The sequence below is a fragment of the Stylophora pistillata genome, chromosome 1, assembly GCF_964205215.1.
Source record: "Stylophora pistillata chromosome 1, jaStyPist1.2, whole genome shotgun sequence".
NCBI lineage: Eukaryota > Metazoa > Cnidaria > Anthozoa > Scleractinia > Pocilloporidae > Stylophora > Stylophora pistillata.
Genome location: NC_142519.1, coordinates 8477976 through 8502870, shown reverse-complemented (window position 1 = coordinate 8502870; position 24895 = coordinate 8477976). Strand labels below are relative to the sequence as shown.

Sequence of the window (24895 nt, the reverse complement as noted above, 5' to 3'; positions counted from 1 at the left end):
AGACCAGTTAGATCATGCAAAAGCCGAGAGACTTTGACCCTTTGTCATTATTTTTCCTCAGCTAAACGAGAGAGCGCTGTTTGCTGATAATACATTATATGATATTTCATGTATCCCTACTTAGTGAGCCGATTGATCGTGTGTTTTTAGCTTATACGGCGGACAATGTATGCTTATGTGTATAATTATGTATGTATCTATTATTTCGTTACTGGAAACCTCAATTTGTCTATTTTAAAACTGCTATAAAAATACGGCCTTGGGCCGAAAAAAATAGACTGTCAACTCAAACTGAATTCACGTGGTGATACCTTTCCTGTGCCTTTGCGTGTCTTGTATTTTCTTTGTATCTTTTCTAAGAAAAGCAAACTGGAAACGATTGACGCTAATACACACGGGGCGTGCCAAAACGTTTTCAGTCGCTCATTTCATTCCGTCAGTAGATATAAAATTGTATTGGCCACCGATATTTCCGGCTTATTTGTTTTTCTCAGAAACGTTTCACTGAACTAATTGATGTGGGGCGATAATGGATTGTTGTCAAACTATGAATTTCAGTGACTATTTGTTGATCAAGTTAATCGAATGTTTGATCCATAGCAATCATGACTTCCTTCTCAGATGATCAAATCAATACAGAAAATATTTTTAAAGAAAATACGGCTTACATTTAAGCTGCTTTTAGGACTTAAGTTGTTTTTCGAAGCATTTGGAAATGACCTAAAAAGGAATTATTGGATCAGATGTTGTTGAGCATGATTTCATGACATTTCAAAACCGAGGTCTGAGTTATATGCCGAAGCCAAAAACTGAGACAGGTAACACAAATACGAGGTTTGATAATGCATGAAATCCTACAATCGAATGTGATTAAATGGTTTGTTATGCATTTTTGAAAAACATTCAGCCATTTTGAGTTTCTCTTCGAATCTGAAAAAGTTTGAGACCACTACACGGACTTGGGGCTTGGAAACTGGGCAGACTTTGAACTCGACTTGATAAGAGCAATATCCTTTGCGGATAGTACATTAGCAAGTCAAGTTCACATGCTATTGTTTATTGATTGAATACTCTCGACCAATCATATTTCTTTTATAGTAAGTCTAATGTGTGATAATGAATGTTATATGACAGATATGAATGCCTTTAAGTCCTTGATCACTCGTTTGACAGTGTTCATTTCTGACTGATTTAAGCACAGTTCAATTCATAATCATCAAACCATGATTTCCTTAGCCTCCTTCACAAAGAAAAGTGTCCTTCTTTTGCTATGGATGTGCTTGATGCAGGAAAGCCTCGCAGGTATTTCATTCGGGATTTCAAATTTTGCGTCATTTTTGTTCAATTTCAGTATTCATTTTGCTTCCATCAAAAACAATAGGGGCTTTAAGTTTCGATTTATAGAGTCAATTTCCTTTACAAGTGAAAACCACGAAAATACGCACATTAGCATAGTAGCCGATAGTTTTAAATTACGAGCATGGCCTGTAACATACCTTCATTCTAGTTTCAGCAAGAGTTTGCTAAACCTGACGCCCCACCCCCATCTCTGAATCAAATGTATGTAATCGAGGCAATATGCTTAGAAGCCGTCAGTCGATGAGCTGAGGTGAATTTGTCTGTAACGTATCGTAACTTCAGTTCAGCGAGAATTAGTCAAATTCCGCGCTCCACCTCCATAATTGGGATAACTAATTCCGATAAACTGCAGTTAGGCTGACGAACTGCAATTGGCTTATACAACTATCAAAAATCAGTGTGCGTTCCTAATTGATTTGGCTTAAAAGACAGTTCTTCGTAAAATAGCTAACCCTAACCCTACGTTACTTGACCAAGTACGATCCTAATGAAGCGCTTTGTTGAAGATCACGTGACTGCGACTGATAATTTCCGCATAAAATGTATAGGTCTCGGAGGGAGGGTAGGGGGGGGGGGCGGAAAGAAGGCTCTGTCACCCACTCAAGTTTTGCTCCCACTTTCCTTTTCCTGTTCTTGCTCCGCTCCACCGCTTGTGAATCTAGATGCAGGATTAACAGCTATCGCCAAGTCGGAATGACAGAGCATCACACAACTTACACTTACTACAAATTCCAAAGTCATAGTATTTTTTTTCTTTTTCATTTTTTCTTCTTTTTTCTTTTAGTTTTTTGTTTTTGCCAACGCGAGAAAAACTACTTCTTGACACTTCTTTCTTAGAACAAAACAGCTGCTTTTCGCAATATATAAGCAACAAGCCCGTTTAATTTTTAAGACCCAGTTCCAGTTCTAGTTGTGAGAAACATGGGATAATGCATTTTATAAATGGCCTCCTGTTTCCGGGTTTATTCACTTCTGCTTCCGTTTAACTCTGAGGAAATAAGCTAATGAATTATCAGACGTTTAAGACTTGCCTCGATTGGTATTACTGACCGAAGAATGTTACTATAATCAACTTTCTCTCAATTTAAAGCCAACTGATATATTCTTTTTGCTTTAATGTGACATTGTGACGCCGATGACGTCGTTCATAAACGATCTTCAGTTATTTTTCTATTTTTAGTTTTGGCGAATATCACGTGTATGAAAGAGCTAAATCTTTACATCTTTCCTAGCCGTTGAAAAGGGAAAGGTTGACATGCAAGTGACAAATGATGACCCTAACTGCCAGTACGTGTCATTCAGTAGCAAATTCTCCGGTGATGGAACTCCCGTCAGAGTTTTCGCTTCGATTAATCATGGAAATAAATCATCTGGGGTCCATAATTTAGCTTTTATTTGGCTCGAAGATGTTACAACAAACCGTTTCAAGGTCTGTCTCGTACAAAGTGGCAAAAGCCCGGAAGTTAATAACACCATGATTGATTGGTTGGCGTTCCAAGGATCGCAATCGGGAGTATCACATGGCCAGACACGTTTTAGCCTTTTCACCACTGGATCACGATGCAAATGGCATAAGTTTTCTCGGGTATGGTAAACTTTCAACTTAAGTTGTTCTAATGTGTAGGTTGATCAATGACTGTCCACATCCGCTGAACCCTTTTCGTCCTTCCTTTCTTTCTTTCTGGTACGCACTGCTCATTTTAGGTCTTCAAACCTCCTATTTCATGTACATTTATTCCTTGTTTTTATATTTTTCTGTATTTCTTACAGCCCCTGATAAAACATTTATCTTTCATGTTCCTTCGATCCTTATACGTATTGTCTATTTCATTCAGTTCATAACTTTTTATTTTCACTTATCCCATAGAGTGAGGCATCGGTGACTATTAGAAACCGCAAAACAGTGGAAAAATCATCGAAAAGCGCAGAAAAACTAAAATATTTAATAAAAAAGGGAAAAGCACTTGTTAAACCGTGAAGTGGTAACAAGTGGAGCGTAGAAGAGAAATCGGAACCCATATAGGAAAAACCAAAAACCACATCAGATACCCAATCCGAAAATCCGTTAGTATTTTTGGCGAAAACCGAAAACCAAATGCAAAATACGGAAAATCCGCCAATCGCAATGAACAGCTAAACCAAAAACCGAAGTGTTTGCTCAGAAACCGAAAAAATCGTTGAAAAAAGCCAAAACCGTGGAGGCGAAAATTCCAATGCCCCCTCCTAATACATGTACTTACTTTCTCATCCGCATGAGTCCTGCACTAATTTATCTAGCCGCCTTTCCTTTTTGTCTCTGCCATTCTACATTTTCCATCTTCCACTGCTAAGGTGTCATGTTCCTTAAAAAAACAACAATCTTACTTATTTTTCAAAGCAAACAAGAAAGCTCTGTGTTATTTTCTTTTTAAAAGGTGTTTTCATCAGTTCCCAAAATCTACGTGACCGTGCAACATGGAATTCCAAACAAAGGGCAAGACGCCGTGAGTGTTTGGATTGCAAACGTTTCCACGAATCGGTTCGAAGTTTGTGTACAGGAATCCACTACATTCAGCGGCCTTCATGACAAGCTTTTGGTGGTACGCAAAACGTTATCATGACAAAACCCCTTTTACGCGGCTATGGATTCGGTTCAAATTTTCTATTGTCTTTCACTTTGCAGAACTGGATGGCCTACGAATACTACCCGTCAGTTTGGGAGGCGAAGGAGTCCGCAGTGGTAAAGTTTTCCGCAAACGAGATACCATCTGAACAAGACAGTTACGCCCTGTGTAAGGTATGACAAAGCAAAGGTTTTATTTTCAATGTGATTACCACAGGTGTTCTTGCTCACCTTAACAGCGCAGCGCTTAGCTTTGCTACCAACTAATTACAACTTAAATCGGCACTTACCAAAAAATTTACGTTCGTTTCTTTTCTTAGTTTGTTTTGTTTTTGTTTTCTTTTGTTTTGTGTTTTTGCTTTGTCTTATTTTCCTTTTTAAAATGAACCTCTTCTAACATAAAGTTTCTGAAAACATCAAGCTTTCTCCTATCTTGCCATTCAAATATTTAAAATAACCCTTCGACTGCCCTCTCACTACTGGGAAAGATCGGTGTAACACCAAATACCTTTATCCTGGGTTCGTCTTCGGAAGCAACGAAGCTTCAAATAGTAAAGTAGAAATAAAACTTTCTATGTTTTACACTTCGCAGAATGTCACCTTTTCAAGTCCATTTTTTTCTGCACCAGTGGTACTCACCACAGTCATTAACGGTGTCGGTAAGGAAGCAATCAACTTGTGCCCAGCCGAGGGTCCTTTAATTACTTGGCTGGAGGTAAGGCGGAAAAAGTTGGGGTTATTTCATACGATTAGATAAATAAGTAACCGCACAAGGAAAACAGTGGCTATATGAGGAATTCAAACCAATAATTGTTGACTCGCGACAACCTGATATTCAACCAGATATGTGAATCAGATTGCGAACACCGAAAAAGTAGAACATAGTAGAGGTAAATAGTGGAGATTGCTTTTTTACTTTTAATGATATCTTCATATTCAGGTCAATGACTTGTACCTATAACTTAAGACCAATTACAGATTTTGCTAAATTATCATGATCGTTTCTTCGATAACCATAATTAACAATTATTCGCCGATGGTGAGGTGAATATCGTCGAATAATCCCCGAGACGAAGTCGAGGGGATTATTCGACAATATTCACCGAACCTGAGGCGAATAATTGTTTTAGTATAATTTCAGAGCTGAACAACAGAGAAATTTCTAAAATCATAACATTTTAGTAACTTTATTAACTTTATTAACATTTTATTTTAACATTTTATATAAACCGCGTGGAGCGGTTTACTTAGCGTCATATAAAGAACCAATCAGATCACTCGACCAATCAGATCACTGGAAAGTCTTTGCTCAGCTCTGAAATTATACTAATATAACATACAACATCCTGTGACGTATCGTAACAACCCCATCATTCCAAAAAAATGTTTTATGAAAATCATAGTAACGATTTTACTTCATAGGAAGTGACTACTTCTTACTTTCGAGTGTGTATTAAGGATAGCGCTGGATACGATGGACAGAGAAGCAAAGTTCTGGTAGATTACTTGGTTATCGGAGGTAAGATATAGCACATAAACTTATTTTTTCCAAGTTCTTCACTTACACCTACCCACACATAAGGTATTTTTTTATCATGATTACTTTTCACGAGACAGAGGAGAGTAATAATTCAGGGGCCGAATTGTGCAAGTTCTCAGTATACCAGAGTTTATTGGAGTTTGCACTGCTGTAATTGCTATACTGAGCTGGTGAGTCACGATAGTATTATCCGAAAAAGTTTTTTTTAAAGACAATTCCCCTGATTTCAGATTGCTTAATTTCGGAACGAACAAAACCTGACTGCAATTAGTCGATGAACTGTTAAAAAGTAAAAGTTTGAGAAGTACGTTGACTTCACCACGGCCATTGTCACCATTTTCAGCCTGCCGTTACTTTCTTTTCGCTTTAAGTACTTAACAGTTGTGTTGTACTTGAAAAATTCATTTTCAGATCTCGATCCCTGCACAAATACTAGTTGCAAGTATCACAGCCATTGTGTCGCCTTGTCTCCAAACCAATTTACCTGTGCTTGTGAAAGCAGCTGTCCTTCATATGAAGAACAGGTCTGTGCATCTAACGGCCGCACATTTACCAACTTGTGCCTACTCAAGCAAGAGATATGTAGAACACGTGGAAATTATACCAAGCATCATCCTGGCAGCTGTACAGGTACATTTCCGGCCGGTGATAAATAATTCGTCGTTTTCGCTGATTCAAGCTGCTAGGTGCACACTTCTCTTTAATTATATCTAATACAGGTGCTCATCTAAAAAACAACAATTGATGGTGGAAGCTTACATTTGAAAAAAAAAAGTACATTACTAACTCAGTTGGATTTGTGGTCTTATGTAAGCCGATTTTACGACTTTTCTTAAGCGAAGACTTCATAAGTGCATTTATAAATAGACAGACGCGAACAGACAGACAGGCCATGACAGACATGAAAATTAAGAAGAAGCAGCTAATTTATATATTTCAAAACGTGGAATGTTGACTCTCGAGTTTTCAACTCCCTGCAGGTTTCCCTCTTCAGAAAGGAAGACATCAGTTCCCAAACGTTCCCTCCTGGGCAGAGGATCATTGTGCAGTCATCAAGTTTAAACCATTCATATTTTACCCTGACCAGAAAACTTACATACAACTTACTGTAAGTCACGTGAACTACAGTGACTCCACTGTCGTACACGAAGCCACAACACCTTGGGTCGAGAATGTTAACAGCACTCAGTTCACAGCCTGCGTCACTCGAGCTGGAAGGAATGATTACCCCTCGGATAGCTTTGCCACAGTTGATTGGGTCGCTTATCAGGGTGCTCCATCTGGGGGAATGGCAGGTCAGAAATGGTTCTCAAGATGGTGGACTGGAACTAGCTGTCAAACGGTCACCTTTGCTAAGGTGGAGTGAGTTGTAATGTTCAATTTATAATTTTCCTCGAAACAACTAATAGTACACGACAAAAAAAAAAACTTTTCCCTGTTTTGGTTCTTATCGCACAAGTTTGTCATCTTAAAGCTGTCCAGAACATCCAACCTATATTCAGACAACAGACCGCTAACTAGCTCTAGGGGGAGGGGAGGGCGCGGAATCCACTTTGCAATAAGTAAGTGATGTTCTTCGGCAGTTAATAATCATAATAATATGCGGCGCCTCACCTCTATTTATACTCTCAAATATAATTTATATACTATTGTGAAAACAGTTCGAAAATTGTTTTTTCAGTATATAACAAGCTGACTTATTTTGTTTGGTTTTCTTTTGTCTTCTTGAATTGTTAACGTAGACATAATTGAATGAATGAATGAAATATCTCTATTTCGCTCGTTAAAATACATATCAAACGTTACAGAGAGTAAAGGTATATAGATCATTTACAATAATTATGTAAAATCAGATACAACATAAGATATATGAGATGTATAATGTTAGCAGGTACCTTCAATTTCAGTCACAGAAGTTTGATTTTTCCGACGAGTTCCTACCTCCAATTCCTACAGGGAAAATATTCCAAACCACCGACGATTTTTGCAACAGCTGAGCACTACAGATCGCGCCTTATGCATGATGCCACCAGTGTATGGCTTGAAGATGTCACAACTGCTTCCTTCAAGATTTGTCTTCGGGAGCTGCAGAACTTCGCAGGGGTTCATGACGACATATCGGTGGTCGGTATTTCTGAATTTATTGTAACAGTCGCTATCTTTGTTTCTTTTTTTATAAACGACAAATTACAGCGCTGAAGTAATGGAAAGCTTTACCAATTTTATGGTGCACTATCGGTCTTCTACCCTAAGAAGATATTTGGTTAAATTTGAACAACCATATGAAGACGTGTATCATGTAATTTGTATGCTAAGAATTCCGCAGAAAATGAAAAATTATACTGCAATCTGTTGAATGGAATGACGTAAGTCAGATGCTGTTAATGAGTTATTGCAGTTAGTGTATCAATATTGTACCTATTTTTTTCTCTTGCTGTAATTTTCTTCTAGAACTGGTTGGCGTTTGAGTCTCTCCATAGACCATTATTTTCAGAACACAGTGAAGTGACTTTCCAGAACGACGTTTTGCCATCCGAGATTGACAACTTTGCCTTCTGTAAGGTAAGCACTGGCGGAGTGATTAAGAAGATCTAAGAGTCATTATCTTATCAAATAAGACATTAGGAATTCGTTTCCCTAAAGTTTGAGCCACTTGTCGACCGCAAACATTTTGTGGATTATAAATTCATATGGAGATTGTCCCTGAAATGCCGTTTGTGAAAGTGGATGTTTCTTAACACTGAAGGAAACAAGAAAACGTATGCATAGTTAAAATGTGTTTTCATTGAAGTTAAAATGTAAAAGACTCGGCAAACGCAAGGCGCAATAATCACACAGAGAAAAAGCGTTTTACAAATGAAACTTGCCATTCCTCAGACGTTAGAACCAGATATTAAAATCCTAGCTCACTGTTATCATAACGAAGCATACGATAACTTTGAGCCATTACCAATCCAATATTCTATTCTTTCAAATTATCTAAAGGGTGTGACAAATAATTGAACTGTTCCTCACTAGCAAATTGGTAATGTTTTTCTGATCAACATTTTTCATTAACTTACAACTATCACATTTTTTATCACATCGCTATGATTTAAACCAACTATACGCAATTCTAGTTCACCACTAAATTTTCTCCGATTCATATTGGTTTAAATTGATCACGTGACGCGATAGTGTTCATCTATGGAGAGACATTGTCAGCCCTTAGTGCTCGTCCGGGGAAAATACCCGGATGGATAGTACTCATCCGTGAAAAATGTTGAATGGTTTGATGGCCGCGAAGTTAAGCAGATCGGAGAAACAGTGACTTTTCAACTCTGACAGATATAACCTATTATTTAGCTAATGTATGCTTGTGAATTAATGACATTTGTGATAGGCTGTACGCATGGATAAATATTTGATTGATCTGCATTTAGTGGGTTTTGATTGTTTTTCAACTGGCGCGCGGAAGAAAATTTAGTGGTGAGCAATGAAGACAATAGAGTGTTTATGTCTCGGAACTATCGGTCTGATAGTTGCCCCTTGGAAATTTGATGTTCCTAAAACTAGCATATTTGCCCTCGAGGCATCGCTTCTCGGGAAAATATTTGTATTAAGAACATCAAATTTCCGCGGGGCAACTATCAGCCGTTAGTTCCTCGACAGAACCACTCTATTGTTCAAATAGATACCATGTTACCGTGCGTTTAGTCTTATGTCTGTTCAGTAATAGCAAACAGATGACGTCACGAGGCGCAGCCGGGTGTGTCTTTGATGTTCTTTCCACATTTTCACGTCTACTGTGATCCATTACGGCACAAACCCACGCCAACATATGAAATGGTGACGTCATCTATGCGTCTCTCCACCTCTATCAGTAGAATAAAATCAAACTGCGTGTACGATCCAGCATATCAAATAATCGTCAATTCTGTGATTCATACTTGAAGAATGTGAGTTTCAAGCGGAGCTACAGAAAAACTCCATCAGTGTTGTTAACAACCAAACATTCCACTAAGGGCCGAAATGCAGCCGCAGAGTGTAACGGAATTGCAAGCTGGATTGAGGTAATCTGAATGACTATATAAAAGATTGCTGGGAAGCATCGGAACTTCCGTTAAGTTTTCTTTGCTAGGTTCTATTTTCGTAGGCAACAAATTAAGGTGCTGACTAAAAAAAGTGTTACATCTGTGTATCGTCAGCATGATCGAACATGCAGCGACAAATCAGAAAGAAAACTATTTGAGTCCCTCATGATGATCGTAAATGAACTCGATTACCAGTTGAATGCAAATGAAAAAAAGCATCTTGAACCATATGTCAAACTTCTTTAGCCTGTTTATTCTCTAATTTCCGTTTAAGTGTGACGCTGCGACTTCTTGCGTCATGTCGTACAGTGCGAATGTGCATTTGCCAATTTTTGGTGCGAACCGTCTAGCTCCACGATTTCTCGAGCTCGAAGCTTTTGTGTTAGATTTCAATTCGCCTATTTGTCTTATTTTACCCCGGGAGTTATGTGACAAAGCACTATGTTCGAATTCCTATCCTACATTTCTAGATCCGCCTGAACGACAGAATGCAAAGCGAAAAAATCCTTGTTTTGTAGAATGTAGTCCACGAAGAACTGGTTAGATCAATAGACACAACTTAGATCATTTTCCAGGCGCACGATAGCGTTTGCTTACTTACTGTACACATCGCTTTGAATTTTAAAGAGTTATCTCTTTCTTTCTAGTTTATCACCCTTTCCGACTTCCGCATTTGTGTCAAGGAGCTCTTCATCAAGCGTTTTGATCCACTGACAGTATCATATGCAGTTCTATCAGGTGAGAGAAGTAATTTATCCTTCCGGCCCCGTGAATAAATTTTTTTCAGGGCTCTTAGATCTCCTAGTCTCGGAAAGCTCCTGAGGCTCCCTCTCCCGCCTCCAACCACAATCCTTGCCACGTTCAACCATTTATCTCATCAGATGTTTGCGAGGATGAATGGGAATATTTCAATGGGTATTGCTACAGAAAAGTATCTGCCTGTGATTCATGGACCAATGGCCAGGCTGCATGCGTCAGCCTGGGAGCAAATCTTCCCAGTATCCACAATCAAGAGGAGAATGTTTACGTTCAAAGTCTTCACGGCGGGGAACATTCTTGGTTGGGGCTCTCTAATACCAAATCCGAAGGGACATTTGTATGGAGCGATGGAACACGATTTGACTTTCATTTCTGGGCGGAACACCAACCACAAAAATCACACAAAAAAAACTGCGTCCATACGCTTGGTTTTCTTCATGATCATCTCTACAAATGGAAAGATGTGAATTGTACTGAATGTCACAGATTCACTTGCAAGAAGGGTAAGAAATAATCTAAAGGATGTATTAGAGATGTCTAGTTTGGTAAATAATTACCACCAGAGTTTGGAGTTTTTTGACCTCATGTCCAATTTTTTTTCCTTTAAAAAAAGATAACCCCCGCAAGGAAAAGCATGCTTCATATTTAAAGAGTGGTGTACTAACAATTATAAGCAAGGAATTTAGGAACCCTTTGATCGCCAATATTCTCATTTGATACTGGCATACTGTTTTGTCAGATGTGGTTTACTGTGTTTGACCCTTTTGCCATTATTTCTCGATTTAAAACGTTACCTGAAGCAATACTGAACTACCTGTTGAATTCGTATCAACAAACGCGCTGATTTGAGCAGAACAGGGTAGCCCCACAAAATACCAACTGCGCAAGTCCAAATCCACCTCATTACCCTCTGGTTAAGCAGGCCACCTTCGTCTAGAATCTGGCTGTCTTTCTATGCCTGCCACTATGTGATGTTCTGGTCACTTTCGACAACAACAGACGAACAGCAAAGACAATCTGATGCAACAATCTCATAAAAAGGACTCTCTATTTAAACCTTTGAAGCCGTGGTGTTTTTTTCGGATTTTTTTTTGGTATGTTTTTGTTTTTAGAATCCAGATTGCAAAACTGCAACTGGAGAAGGTTATAAAAGCTAACTCATTACTTTTATGGCACATAACTTTGATTAATATCTTTATTCTAACAGACTACAACGAATGTAGAGATTTCTCCTATTTCTCCTATAAACGCCACTTGGGCGAACAGTGATGGTTCATACACCGAATATAAATATGGCGTTCAATTTGAATTGCCATTGTTCTGGACTCACTAGCCTCGTCTTCACGTGGAAATACAAAAGGATTATTACATGTGTGAGAGGCTAGTCGGTCCAGAATAATGGCAACTCAAATTGGACGCCATATTTGCATTCTGTGAATACTCATGTCCATGCGATGTTGGATTCCGTTTGGATCGGAAAAGTTGCTTGGGTTTGTTTCAATGAACAGAAACAGCAAGGGCATGAATAAAATTTAGCAAGTTAGACGACCTTAAAAGCCGCAACTATCACGAAATATCGTCCAACAGTAAAAGTAAGTCATGAATGCCTCTCTAAACAAAAATTGTTTTCTTCTTTCGAACAGATATAGATGAATGTGGTTCAGGCTTTTTTTCTTGCCATGCAAAAGCCCGATGTGTCAATACTCCTGGTTCCTACTCCTGTAACTGTTCACCAGGTTATACAGGCGATGGAAAAATAAACTGTACCTTAGGTAAGTAAGGAATGCGTTTGAATCACCTTCCATCCCTATGGTGCTGATGAAACAAAGAACGCTCGACTCCCATCAACCCAAAGGTTTGAGCTTCATCAGATAGTCGAGTTCTCGGGAGTTGAGGAAAATCGCGAAAGAAAGGAAATAAGTTTTTTACTGCATTTATATTAGCTATAATTGGGATGGGTATAGCCGAAACGTTGAACTTTTTCTTAAAGCCTTAAGAAAATCACTTGACGTATGATGTACGATCCTCGCAGTAGAGAGCGCTATTTATGCAATAGCGAAAATCAAACCTGAAAAAAAGTCACTTTATCATTTTTGAGTTTCATCGAGTGCTTGAACTAAGAATGCTTTATTTAAAACCAATAGCTAAAAACTGTGCTGAGCTGTACATATATGGTTTAAGAACCAGCGGTGTTTATACAATCGACCCTGATGGTTCGGGTGCCTTTGATGTATATTGTGATCAAACATCAGCCGGTGGGGGGTGGACAGTGTTCCAAAAAAGACTGGATGGTTCGGTAAGTTTCTACCGCGGATGGACCGATTACAAGAATGGGTTTGGTAACCTGAATGGAGAATTTTGGCTGGGACTGGATAAGATACACCGCCTGACAATAATAAAGAACAAGCTCCGAGTAGATCTGATGGACACCAAAAGCAACACTGCTTACGCCGAGTACGACACGTTTGCAGTTGCTAGCGAGAGGACTAAGTACCAGCTTAGCCTTGGGACCTACTCAGGTTGGTGAATAGTGTTTGTTTTCATTAGTTATTGGTACAAAGTGTCTGTGCTTATCAGGGATTTCTAAGTGTGATAGTAAACTTGTTTTGATAAATACTTCTTCTATTTTAATGTAGCTTAACATCAAGTATTTCGTCAAAATTGTCCAAAAATAGGGGTGTTATTTACCATGCAGGAGCTCCGAAATAGGAAAAGTTGTGCTTGAGGTATTACAAGCGATTATCTTTCGCGGCTGCGGTCTGTACTTAAAAGTGAGTAATGAGGACAATTCGACGCGGAGTAAAACAAAAATTACACGCTTTTGTGGCACTAAGCTACAATTAAACTTTCATCATAGTTAAAAAAGGTCATTTTACTTGAGTTTGCTTATCACATCCTTTGCATTTTTGAATGGGTGGTTCAGATTAACCGTTGCATTGATTCAGCGTTGTTGAGAGAGAAAAAACCTAACTATGAAAATGCACTGATACCGTACATACATATACTTTATTTCAACTCGAATTTTCAGAGTAGCTCCAGATAAGTAAACGTGAAAATAAGGATGGAAGAATTCGACCGTGGTCCGCACAACGGCTGATTCTTTTGTCTCACTCAATCAACCGATCCGGTTCCGTTTTAACAAAAAAAAAAAAATGAAAATGCAATCAATGATAACTCATGATTTACATTTTGCTTTGCTATACAGTCATCTTATAAACTATTTGTTAATTGATTTTTGGGCGTCTTTTTTTCAGGTACTGCAGGAGATTCTCTTGCTCGTCATCGTGGCCATGCTTTTACAACTAAAGATCAAGACAATGACAGCTGGAGGCGTGGTAACTGTGCTGTGGAGTACAAAGGAGCCTGGTGGTACTATCAATGTCATCTATCTAACCTGAACGGTGTGTATCATAATGGGAGGCACTCGTCATATGCTGATGGAGTCAACTGGAATCACTGGAGAGGATATTACTACTCCGTCAAGAAAGCTGAGATGAAAATCAGACCAATTTCCTTTTAGCAGATTTAGAACTTTCTGTTTTGTTTCCATTCGAACTTTCTTTTCTGTAAAGGAAACAAAAATAAAAAATCATTAAACATGGAGTATTGTTAGAAAAGAGGACGTGTGCTTCTTTATTCACCTCACCCAATTAAAAGGACCCGCCCCTCTCCTCCAATGAAATCGATTCTGTATTGTTAAGCATACAATAACCTCGAAAATGGTTGTATCAAATTGTCCAAATTGATTTCTCGAGTGGCCAAGGTCAGTGATTGATTAATGCTGCTAAAAGAGATGATGAATTGATCACCATGAATATCAGCATCGGTAAAGAGTGGCATTGCTTCCTGGCCATGTTGATAATCTGCGGACGAACTAGCTGAGTGAACTGTGGTCGAAGAACATTCAGCGACGTAAGTTTTTTTTGTATTTTCCTTTTCTTAGTCCTCGATAAATTGTCTCAGTGAATTAATGTCTGCGAACCTTGAAGGCAAGCTTTTAGGGAAACAGGGAACATTCCTGGAAGCTTGAAGAGCACTTAGGAAGCTAGAGTTTTTTTCGGCTGCGTCACGAGAAACTCTTGTGCAGTTCTCTCGTGCTCTCTAAACTTCTCGTGTGCATCTTTAACTCGATAAGCGCACGCTAAGCATAAACCAATTCTTTCATACTTCGATGATAATCAAATCTGAATGAGCGACCCAGCCGCGTTAGTGAATCAGCATAATAACCTAGTTTATCAGAGCATATCTCACGAGTTTTCAAGTGAACATATAAGAGTTATATCTATATTCCTGCGATTAAGCTCGAACAAAAATTATAAGGAAATTTCCAAATGATTAGCGAAAGGATGATTTACGTAAAAAGCTTTAATTCCAATTGAGAGAGCTGAAAGTTTCCAATGAACAGTCACCGTTCGTATTAAAAACTAGCTAGAGGATGATCAAAACGTGCAAAATTTAACTGTCACCGGACGAAGTTTAATTTATTCGAACCATGTCTGGCAATCGAACTGAACTAACAAAAAAAACTAAATAGATATAAAGAAAATGGTTATGACCGTTAAATGATAGTTTTGAGTGGCAAATATAATGAAATCAATATTAAATGAAACACATGTGATCGATCGTCATCATTGTTTATACAAGTATCTGTAATTTGTCGAAGACCCCTGCAAGTGACTGTAAACTTGTTTTGTCAAAAAGTGGTTCTCTTTAGACGTGGTTTAAAACATCGCGTCACATATTATTATTTTTTTACAAATATGTGCGTTATCATGATTTATTATATAGGACCTGTCGAATTAATTTGATGGCCTGCTCCCAGTTGGCTTGTTAGCTCAATTGGTAGAGCGCTGCACTAGTATCGCAGAGGTCAGTGGTTCGAATCCCGTACAGGCCTGAATTTTTTTCAGGTCTGATTTTCACTATTGCTTAAATAGTGCTTTACTGCGAAGAATCGTGCACATATACATATATAGATACTGATGAAATACCAGGATTTCTCCTTTTACAAAAAAATCATATCTTCACCGCGCGCAGTGAAGATACTATTTTTATCTTTCACGTGTGAGGATATTGGTGTGGCCATGGTTACCAACATAATTACCCAATTGCTCTTTCAAAAATGAATAAAAAAAGTTGTCTTTATTTGGAAATTTCATCTGTATCTATAAAAATAAAGAGAACATTACATGGCCGCTTGGGATACGAATTTTATCTCCTCGTGCTGAAAGTATCTCTCACGAGTGAGCGCAGCTCATTCGTGAGAGATACTTTCAGCACTCGAAGATAAAATTCGTATCCCCGTGCGGCCATGTAATATCCTATTTACCAGGCAGGAGGTCCATAATTGGGAGAACTCTACTCGTGATATTTAAAGTCGTTCGACAGAGTATCTAAATAAATGAATTTGAACAATTCGATGAATGAAACCCAGAAATTACGCCCAGTTGCTGTGCCAACCTACAAATAGACTTTTCCAGCTTAAAAAAGTGCCCATTTCATTTGAATTTACTTACAATGTCGTTTGCGACTTACCTAATTTACTAACAACAAAAAAATTCGCATGTGGAAATGATAAGAGTCAAATAAATGAGAATCAGTTAATATACTAGTTCCCCTACGAAATCAGCCGATCCAAAAAAAGGAGTTAGGATTCAAGCCCGCTGCGATGCTTAAAACAAATCTAGAATGATAATGCTGAATTTGCATTTCCCAGTGCAACGCAGACATCTTCCGAATATTTTATTTCCTTTTTGGGGGACGTTTTTCAGGAAGTGCTGGTGATTCGCTTTCTCATCATGGTGGCTATCCCTTCACAACCAAAGATCAGGACAATGACGTCTGGTACGGTAACTGTGCTGTGTCCTACAAAGGAGCCTGGTGGTATACCAACTGTCATGGCTCCAACCTAAACGGCGCTTATCATCATGGGGCGCATTCATCTTATACTGATGGAGTCAACTGGGGTCAATGGAAAGGACATTATTATTCCCTCAAGAGAGCTGCGATGAAGATTAGACCGGTTCAGTTTTAGAGCCTTTTGATTTTTCCCCAAAAATTTCAAACACCAGTTGACGTGACACTAGTCTCCCTCGCAGCCGTTTTTAGTCTCGTCACGCAACGCTTCTCCCCACAAACGGCTGCTCACATTCGAACAACATTCCTTTCCCTTTGTTGTCTTTGCACCAATGAGATCGCTGAAATTGTTTCTTATGCGACCAATCAGAGCACAAGAGATTGTAATCACTATCGTTATTCCCGCGTTTTCAAATTCTGCATTTCATCGTAGTTTCTTGCTGGAGGAAACCCTGAAGAGGGTTTTGCAAAGTGATCGTTCTTTTATTTGTTCCACCTCAGTTGAGACAAAAGAAAAAATTCATGTTTTTGGAAAAAGTTCTTTTGATTTTCCGGCGAATATTAGTTCCTGTCTGGATGTGAATGTGAGCTGCTATTCAGCGACCAGCGAGTTGTCAGTTTGTACAGTTTGCTACCGACGATTGATCAAGTTCAAAAAGGCCTCTGTTCATCTTGAAGAGTTCAAAGATGAATTGAAGGGAATCTTCACGGATCGAGAAATTCCCAGAAAGAAGCGCTGATTGAGCGTTGAGAGCGACGGTGGAGAAATCCAAGCTTCGTGCCGTGGGAAATCCTCGAAATGTTTACAATTCGATCCGATCAATACGACTTGTACCTCTAATGCTACAGCCAATTCTAATATTTCTACCACGATCAGCCAAGAGGGACGTTATACTCCGGCAAGATTTCCTATTGGTTCTAATGGTGTATTGATTTAGATGCCTCAAAATTATCACTGGATAAACAAACACAAGAAAAACATGCTCAGGGGTATCAGAGCTAGATAAACAGTAAACAAAACATTTTTTTTGTTGCCTCATGGGAAATTGAATTCTGTAGTCCATAGCTTTTGAGAATTCACGCTGTCTATTCAGTATGCCACTGCAGTGTTAAGTAGTCTATGAATAGTCTGGAACGACACAAATGTACAATATATGAGAGCCTAGTGACAAGTATGTGCCAATGATGACAAACTGTTACAGCCAAAAAATGTCAAAACAGGACCCTGAAAAAGTCTGTTAGCCCAGATTTTAACCCAAGAAGTACCCAGGTGCTGCAACTACTGATATAAATGAAGTTGATATAAATGTCTTCATACCAATCTGATCTATTCAAAAGTCTGAAAGATTTGCAATCTCACTGAATAAAGACTAATAGCAGTCTAACATTTTTGCTCAATATGCAAGAAGAATACAATTTGATACTGGCAGCAGCACCAATGAAGAGATTCAATTTTCAAAGAATCAGTTGGTCAATATAACCCATGGAATCTTTCATAGCATTCTTAATCAAACTTCAGACCATTATCATAAATTACTTTTCTCTATTACATGTACATGTATACAGTATTTTCTTCACAAGTGAAATGTAACTATTCTCAAACAGATGTTCCATCTTTTGTGACTTCACATGACAAAACTTTCAATTGCTATGATAGAGTATGAGTAGCACACAATTTATGTCACTAATCAGACAATGAAATTGACCAGTAATCTGATTTAAAAATATGATGAATTTATTAGATCACTCATTTTCTCACCACAATTTAGGAGGGCCAAAGAAGCTGTACCGTTCTCCCCAACCCCCTCCCCCACAGTGATTTCCACCACTCTGTGAAAGGACTCCAAAATGTTATCCTTATTAGTTTCAGGAGTGCAGGAATGCAACATTTCAACAAGCACATGTTTTGAATCACTTCCAATAAACATTAAAGTAAAACATTAATGGTAGCATAAAGTAAACCACACTATCTTATAGTCTGGCAATAAATAATAGTTCTTTCTGTTTTTTCCTGACTCTGTTTCAGTTCATCAGTAAGCCAGCCAAAATAGAATTCCAGTTCCATGTCCTTATCCATATACTGCACAACATCAGCAACATTTGATTTATTTTGACTTTCCTTAATTTCTACTGCATTTTTCATGTTCAGAAGGTTGAAGTAAGACTCACAGAAGGCTTCCATTTAATTATCTTGTGATGTTCCCCAACAAATCAAAAGGAAAATAGACAGCATTAATCTATAATGAAATTTCTAATAATAAAAATAATAATATAATGAAAACTTTATTAATTTTAATAATAATAATATTAATGTCATTCAGTGCTAAGGAACATGCAGAAAGCTGTAGTCTCTAGCTCCTTTAACATTGCCAGGACTTTCAAGGTCCTATTGGACTGAGTTCTTCCAATGACGTTAGCTTCAAGCATAGGTTTTTAATAGGTTGATGGGACATTTATCTCCATTTTAGGGTCTTGGGGTCTACCATCTTAGAACTTTTAGGTTTTATTTGTGTCGGGACAGGTCCTGTCAGACTAAGTTCCCTAAATGACGTTAGTTTCAAGCATAGTTTTAATAGGTTGATGGGACATTTACTTCCTTTTAGGGTCTAGGGGTATAAAATTTTAAAAAGTTTACCTTTTATCTATGTAGTAGTGACAATCAAATAGGCTACACCATGGCACCCAATATCAATTTCATTGGTAATCTGAAGCATTCAGAAGTGTATACTGCGATGATAACGTCTTGTATTTAGACACAATATTTTTCAGGTGATCATGTGTAATATAACACAGACAGAATAAAATAACGATAACCAAAATAAGACCACAGTGTAATACTAATACTGACTAAACTATTTACATTTTCTATTTACAATATTTACATTCTTATTGTCCTTTCCTTTATACTGCTTAATTTAAAACACACGTAAAATATCATTTTGCTGCAGACTCGTTTTTATTGAAACACTTACCACTGCCTTACAACATGCGCTTCATCGACGGCAATGGCACAGAGTTTTTTTGGCATGGAATACACAGAGTTCGTCAGCATAAATCTCCAGCGTTCGTTCCTAAACCACGCTTCAGGGGATCCGTAAACTAAGGAATATTCGCCGCTTTCGACACGAGTGCGTTTACCACCCTCAAGTGAACTTATGTTACCAGCTTTTAGCCCTAGCTCCCTCAAATGGGACACTTGGTCGTTCATAAGGTGAGAAAATAATAATAATGGTGAGAAAACGACGACGATATGACCAGGCTCTTGTGAGGTAAGATCAAACACGAGTGGTAGTGCTTCATACAGGAGAGATTTCCCGAAACCAGTAGGAAGATTGACAAATACATCCTTTCTTTCCTCAACTATTTTCCTAATTCCAGTTTTTTGCTGCGCATTTAAACTAGGAATTCGAAATGTATTACTAACAACATTAACGCTTCTTCAAAGGACGCCATTTTCAAAGCTTTGAACTCGAAGATGAAACAAACAATATGATTGGTTAGACTACTTTGGCGCGTACAGTTCTCAACATATGTAACCCAAATAGTGATTGGTTGAAGTAGCGGAAAGGAATGTTGTTCGAATGTGAGCAGCCGTTTGTGGGAAGAAGCGTTGCGTGACGAGACTAAAAACGGCTGCGAGGGAGACTAACGTGACACATTCCCACAGTATTAAATCTAATGTCTGCTTTAAAAGAAATTGTTTCCGTTGTGTTTTTCTTAGAGAAAAATATAGAACGCAAAGCGACTAACACAGAAAAATGTCTTAATATGCATCAGGCGTATTCTGTATTAATTTCGGCAAACTGCTGTAGCTTGATTTTTGTCTACAGTAAATACGATTTAACCATAACATAAAACATCTCTCCGATACGTCCTCAAGTTCTGCAGAATTTCTTAACCAAGAAGAGAATGTACAAGCTTATTTTACCGTGTTATCTTACTTCCGTTAGGTGTCACGAATAGAATTTCGCCTATTCCATCGGAAAACTACTTTTTCTAGCGAAATCCATTGATGTATATCGGACATACTTGTTGATAGGCCTCAAGGCTAGACTATTAAATGTTGAGAATAGTGTGAAAGTCATTTTTCCTCTACACTATACCAGTTTTGGTTCAGAACTAACAGCTAATAAAACAGTTAATAAAACTGACAGTTTTACGACGGATTCTAACAGTCTTTATTGAAATTATAAAGCTATCAACAGTGTGAAGGTGTGATTTTTTTTTTATCGCTTTAAGAAGATGTGAACAGAGTTATAAACTGAATATCGTTAATCAATGCTCAAAGCGTGCTGTTATACTTTTTGTCTAGTTTTTTCAAAGCGCGATTTATAGCGCGAAAGCAAATTATGGGAGGCGACTGCGCAGTGTTTTGGGCACATGATAAGAAAATAAGATAATCTTCTTAGCGCGAAATTTGGTTGCCCTAAAATTTGGTAGATGAATCTGACAGCGTCAGTGACGTGATTGAATACACGTAATCTTTTGACCGAAAAAAAAAAACAAAAAAACAACAACCACAACAACAAAACCAGCCGAACATGACTATGCAAAAAAAATCCCGCCTCCCACTATCACGCACTGCTGCCAGAAATCAAATGGTTTCCTTGTCAGTTAAATAATGTATTCTGTTGACTTTAAATTGTACGTACAGTCAACTGTCAATTAACAAAATGTACGCCTTCAAATGGCTGACACTTCCAGGAACAAGTTTATGAGGCGCCAAAGCGGACAAAAATGCCGTTTAGCAATTTTTCTTTCCAATTATATAAATATGTTCTAAACTCAAGATTTTTGTCCTCAGTTTACATATTAGATGCTAACTTAGTGAAATATTCATGCTCTTTTTCGCATTTATTTTCTAAACTCTTCAGTTGCATTCTAATTGCAAAGAAAATGCGTTACAAGTACGGAAAAAATTATTCTAATTGAAACGTGTTTTAGATGTTCTATTGTTCTTATTACATTATATTTTGAAAAAAAAAAGTATGCTAATATTGTTCTTTTCATGCCAAGTTTGAAAAAAACTCTGCTCATAAGAATGAAAAAATACATGGCAATTGCAAAAAATACATGGCAATTGAAAAAAAAAGCGTTCTTATTAGTATGCAAATTTATGCCAAAAGCATCGTAGGCGTTGAAGGTCGATTTTGCGCCAAACGTTCGCCATTTTTCTTTAGGTCGATTGAGTTATTAATGGCGAGAAACGGGAACTTAACGTCCGATCTGCGGGAAGCTATTAGCAAAATCAGTGAAGTTGGTCGTCTTCTGGCTCCGCTGACTTCGAATACGTTTGAAGAATTATCAACATCGAGCCATGAAGTTCCACACGTAAACAGACCGACCCTAAAAAGTGAGGTGAGCGACCCTCAATCCATAGCTTCATCGAGGAATGTAAACCATGAGCTTCAGAGACTTTTCCCAACACCTAAGCGTTCAAGGTTGGTCCATCCCATTCTCTGTCGAAAGGGAATTCGTGAATGACTTAACCTTTCCTCTCCAACTGTAATCGGGCACTATGAGTCGGTACCCTGTTGTGCTTTGGGTTGGGAATGAGTACTATGTCTCTGAACACAGGTTTCCCTTTCTTGCAGTTCGCGTTCGCTTTCGGCGTTTACCGTTTTCGCTTCTTTCCGCCACGTACAGTAAGATGTTCAGCAGGACGAAAGGATGATGGGCTAGCCTGTTCATTTGAACGCTTGAGTGTTGGGAAAAGTCTCTGAAGCTCATGGTTTACATTCCTCGATGGAGCGATGGATTGAGGGTCGCTCACCTCACTTTTTAGGGTCGGTCTGTTTACGTGTAGAACTTCATGGCTCGATGTTGATAATTCTTCAAACGTATTTGAAGTCAGCGGAACCAGAAGTCGACCAACTTCACTGATTTTGCTAATAGCTTCCCGCAGATCGGACGTTAAGTTCCTGTTTCTCGCCATTAATAACTCAATCGACCTAAAGAAAAATGGCGAACGTTTGGCGCAAAATCGACCTTCAACGCCTACGATGCTTTTGGCATAAATTTGCATACTAATTAGAACGCTTTTTTTTTTCAATTACCATGTATTTTTTTCAATTGCCATGTATTTTTTGCAATTGCCATGTATTTTTTTCAATTGTCATGTATTTTTTGTAATTGCCATGTATTTTTTTCAATTGACATGTATTTTTTGCTAAACGGCATTTTTGTCCACTTTGGCACCTAATACCAAGTTCACAGTCTTCAAGGATTTGAAATCCGAAAAAAAAAAAAAGGGAAAATGTAACCATTGATGAATTAGCTTTAACACAATCTCTGAAAGTTCACTTTAAAAGATGAAAGTGCAGTTGTAAAAATTATTAACTGTCTGCTGCATGTTAAATTGCTCGATACTTAGCTCATTTAGAATATGCTCTTCCTGAGAGGCTGTGAGAAGTGGTTGCAGTGCACTCAGCTACTGGAATCGAGGAGGTTGCCGTAATGGTTGTTACGGTCTTGTTGTTCAACGATTCTGATAATGTTTACACACAAGAGCGACCACAAGAGCGTGGTTACTACTGCGCATGAGCAGAATATTATTTGCAGCAAAATCGGAGTTAGACGGTAGTACGCATGAGCAGACCATTATTTGTAGGCAGTTATTGCAGGTCACGTGGTGGGCTCCCAGCCAATGAAAATGGGGGAAAAAATCCATCGAATGATAATATATTAGAACTGCTTTATTCTTTAAAAATAAATTTATATTTTATCTGAAAGTCGCGATTAAAATTTTAGGCATGTGCTTCTCCTTAGTTTATCCTGAGACTCAAGCCATACGGTCTTTAAACATTGAACTAAAACGTATGTAAAAACTGCCTTGGGTAATTCAGTTTGCGCTTCACACGAACTCTCCGAAGTTGAACAAAATTTGGTTGAAATAGGAGACCTAACAAGCGGTTTGTTGGTGCTTACGACGGCTTGCCGCTACTGCCGAAAACTTAACTCGCATGTTTAAAAAAAACCTTACTGTCTTACCCTTTTCTGGTTGACTTTAAATTTGTCTCGGGCAATTTGTTTCCTGGTTAACGTTGTTTCTTCTTCCCAAAATTATGCTCAACGAACTCGATGCAGCGAACCTTTTAACTTCACCCGGGAACTTCAGTAGTCGAGCATTTTATCGGAAATATTAGATTCGAACAATCCTTTCTTTTCGATCCAATTTTTACATCTTGTACACTTTCAAAGTTTGAGCTTTCATAAAGCTCAAAATAATTTACAGGTAAACGCTTCAGTAGTCAAGGTGACATTTGTCTTTAATTATGTTGTAGCCTTGCTGTAGAGTTGCGTGACAGAACAAAATTATTCCCACCGGGAGGGTGTAAAGAAACAACGACGCGAAAAGAGACCTGTTTCCGTTGTTTTCGATTTCGCTTTAAGTGAACATTTTGTAATTCTCTTGCAGCCTTTTCTTCAAATTTCGACTGTCCATCGAGCCGTAAATAACTGCTTTTGTTTTTGTTTGTTTTTTTGTTTTTTGTTTTTGGTTGTTTGTTTGTTTGTTTGTTTTTTTTGTTTGTTTTTTTTTGTTTGTTTTTTTTTGTTTAAAGCAGTGTTCTAGTCTGCGACTCTAGACTTGTTCGCAATGCCATTTTGCTAGAATTAAGGAAAACAAAACTGGGGTCTTAATAAATTAAAAAATTTTCCAAAAATTAAAAGCAAACGATTAAAAACAATTTCTTGAGTTGATTTTTCTATGAAACTTTTGCTGCAAAGCGCTGTACTCTTTACTATAATTATGCCTATGTTTATTGGTTGACCTTTATAGGCAAGTCTTTAATTTCAGACCGGCAAATGTTCTTACACATTACAGATATCGTTTTAACAAAACGCGATTTAAAGTTTCCCCTGACAGATGCATTTTTTGCCAAAGGTTATCAACCTCTCGATGTAAGGAGCTTTCCTCTTCACTTTGATGTCGGTTGTGGGAATATGAATGTGCTCGCAGATATTCTGAAGCATCTGAATTGCAAATTTTGACAGCTTTGAATCGGCAATAAGTTCGCAAATGTTATAACTGTCATAGCAGATGGGATGACTGAGGGAAACGTCGAAGGATTTCACTTCTCATCTCGCTGAAGGCTTCCTCATCTTCTACGTTCTGGTTTTCTTCAATGTTATTCATCCTGTAGTAAATTGATGTAATTAAACAGTTTATCTAAAAGGAAACCTTATTAAGAAAGGACCTGAATGGTAAATAAATTAGCTATACATTTGACCCATTAACTGCAGTGTTAGAGGACAAGCTTTGTTTAATTAGAGCTGGGTTAGTTTTCCGTGACTGGAACGCTAACTATAGGCAGTTGTTAGAATGGGCAAAATTGCCCACCCTAGTCAACCGTAGATTGCAAGATAATGCGACCATCATGTACAAAGTAAAATTTAAGCTAGAACCAAGCTATATACAAGATTTATTTTCAGCAAATCACACAATGTATAACTTAAGAGTTAAAGAATTTACTATTCCAGGATTTAACTCTATTAATTATGGCAGGCATTCCCTTAGGTATTTAGGACCTGTGCTATGGGCTAAGCTACCTTCCCGTATTAGGACGTTGAATTCACTAGCGGGTTTTAAGAGGGCAGTTAGAGGAATGAATTTGGAAATGTTAATGGACAATGGTGGCTGCGTGGGCTGCTTGGTTTGCAGTGCATGATTCTTAGTTATATCTTAGTTAGGCTCAAACTATTCCT

At 38.1% G+C, this 24895-nt stretch overlaps 1 protein-coding gene and 1 long non-coding RNA gene across 2 annotated transcripts; one reads left to right on the top strand and one right to left on the bottom strand.

Annotated features, from left to right (window-relative positions):
* Positions 1–1178: 1178 nt before the first annotated feature.
* LOC148741125 (uncharacterized) lies at positions 1179–13950 on the top strand. Its single transcript, XM_088756436.1, has 16 exons — positions 1179–1302; positions 2592–2944; positions 3774–3938; positions 4022–4135; positions 4554–4676; positions 5384–5480; positions 5913–6131; positions 6482–6858; positions 7458–7625; positions 7953–8063; positions 9437–9553; positions 10222–10312; positions 10456–10836; positions 11977–12105; positions 12478–12852; positions 13588–13950. Exons 1-16 carry the CDS (start codon positions 1224–1226, stop codon positions 13851–13853), a joined length of 3165 nt encoding a protein of 1054 aa, XP_088612562.1. The 5' UTR covers positions 1179–1223; the 3' UTR covers positions 13854–13950.
* A 4218-nt stretch (positions 13951–18168) lies between these two features.
* On the bottom strand, positions 18169–19832 carry LOC111347710 (uncharacterized). The gene is made up of 2 exons (XR_016000021.1): positions 19162–19832; positions 18169–18379 (listed from the first exon to the last, which is right to left on the bottom strand). It is a non-coding gene; the product is annotated as an uncharacterized LOC111347710 (long non-coding RNA).
* Positions 19833–24895: the final 5063 nt, after the last annotated feature.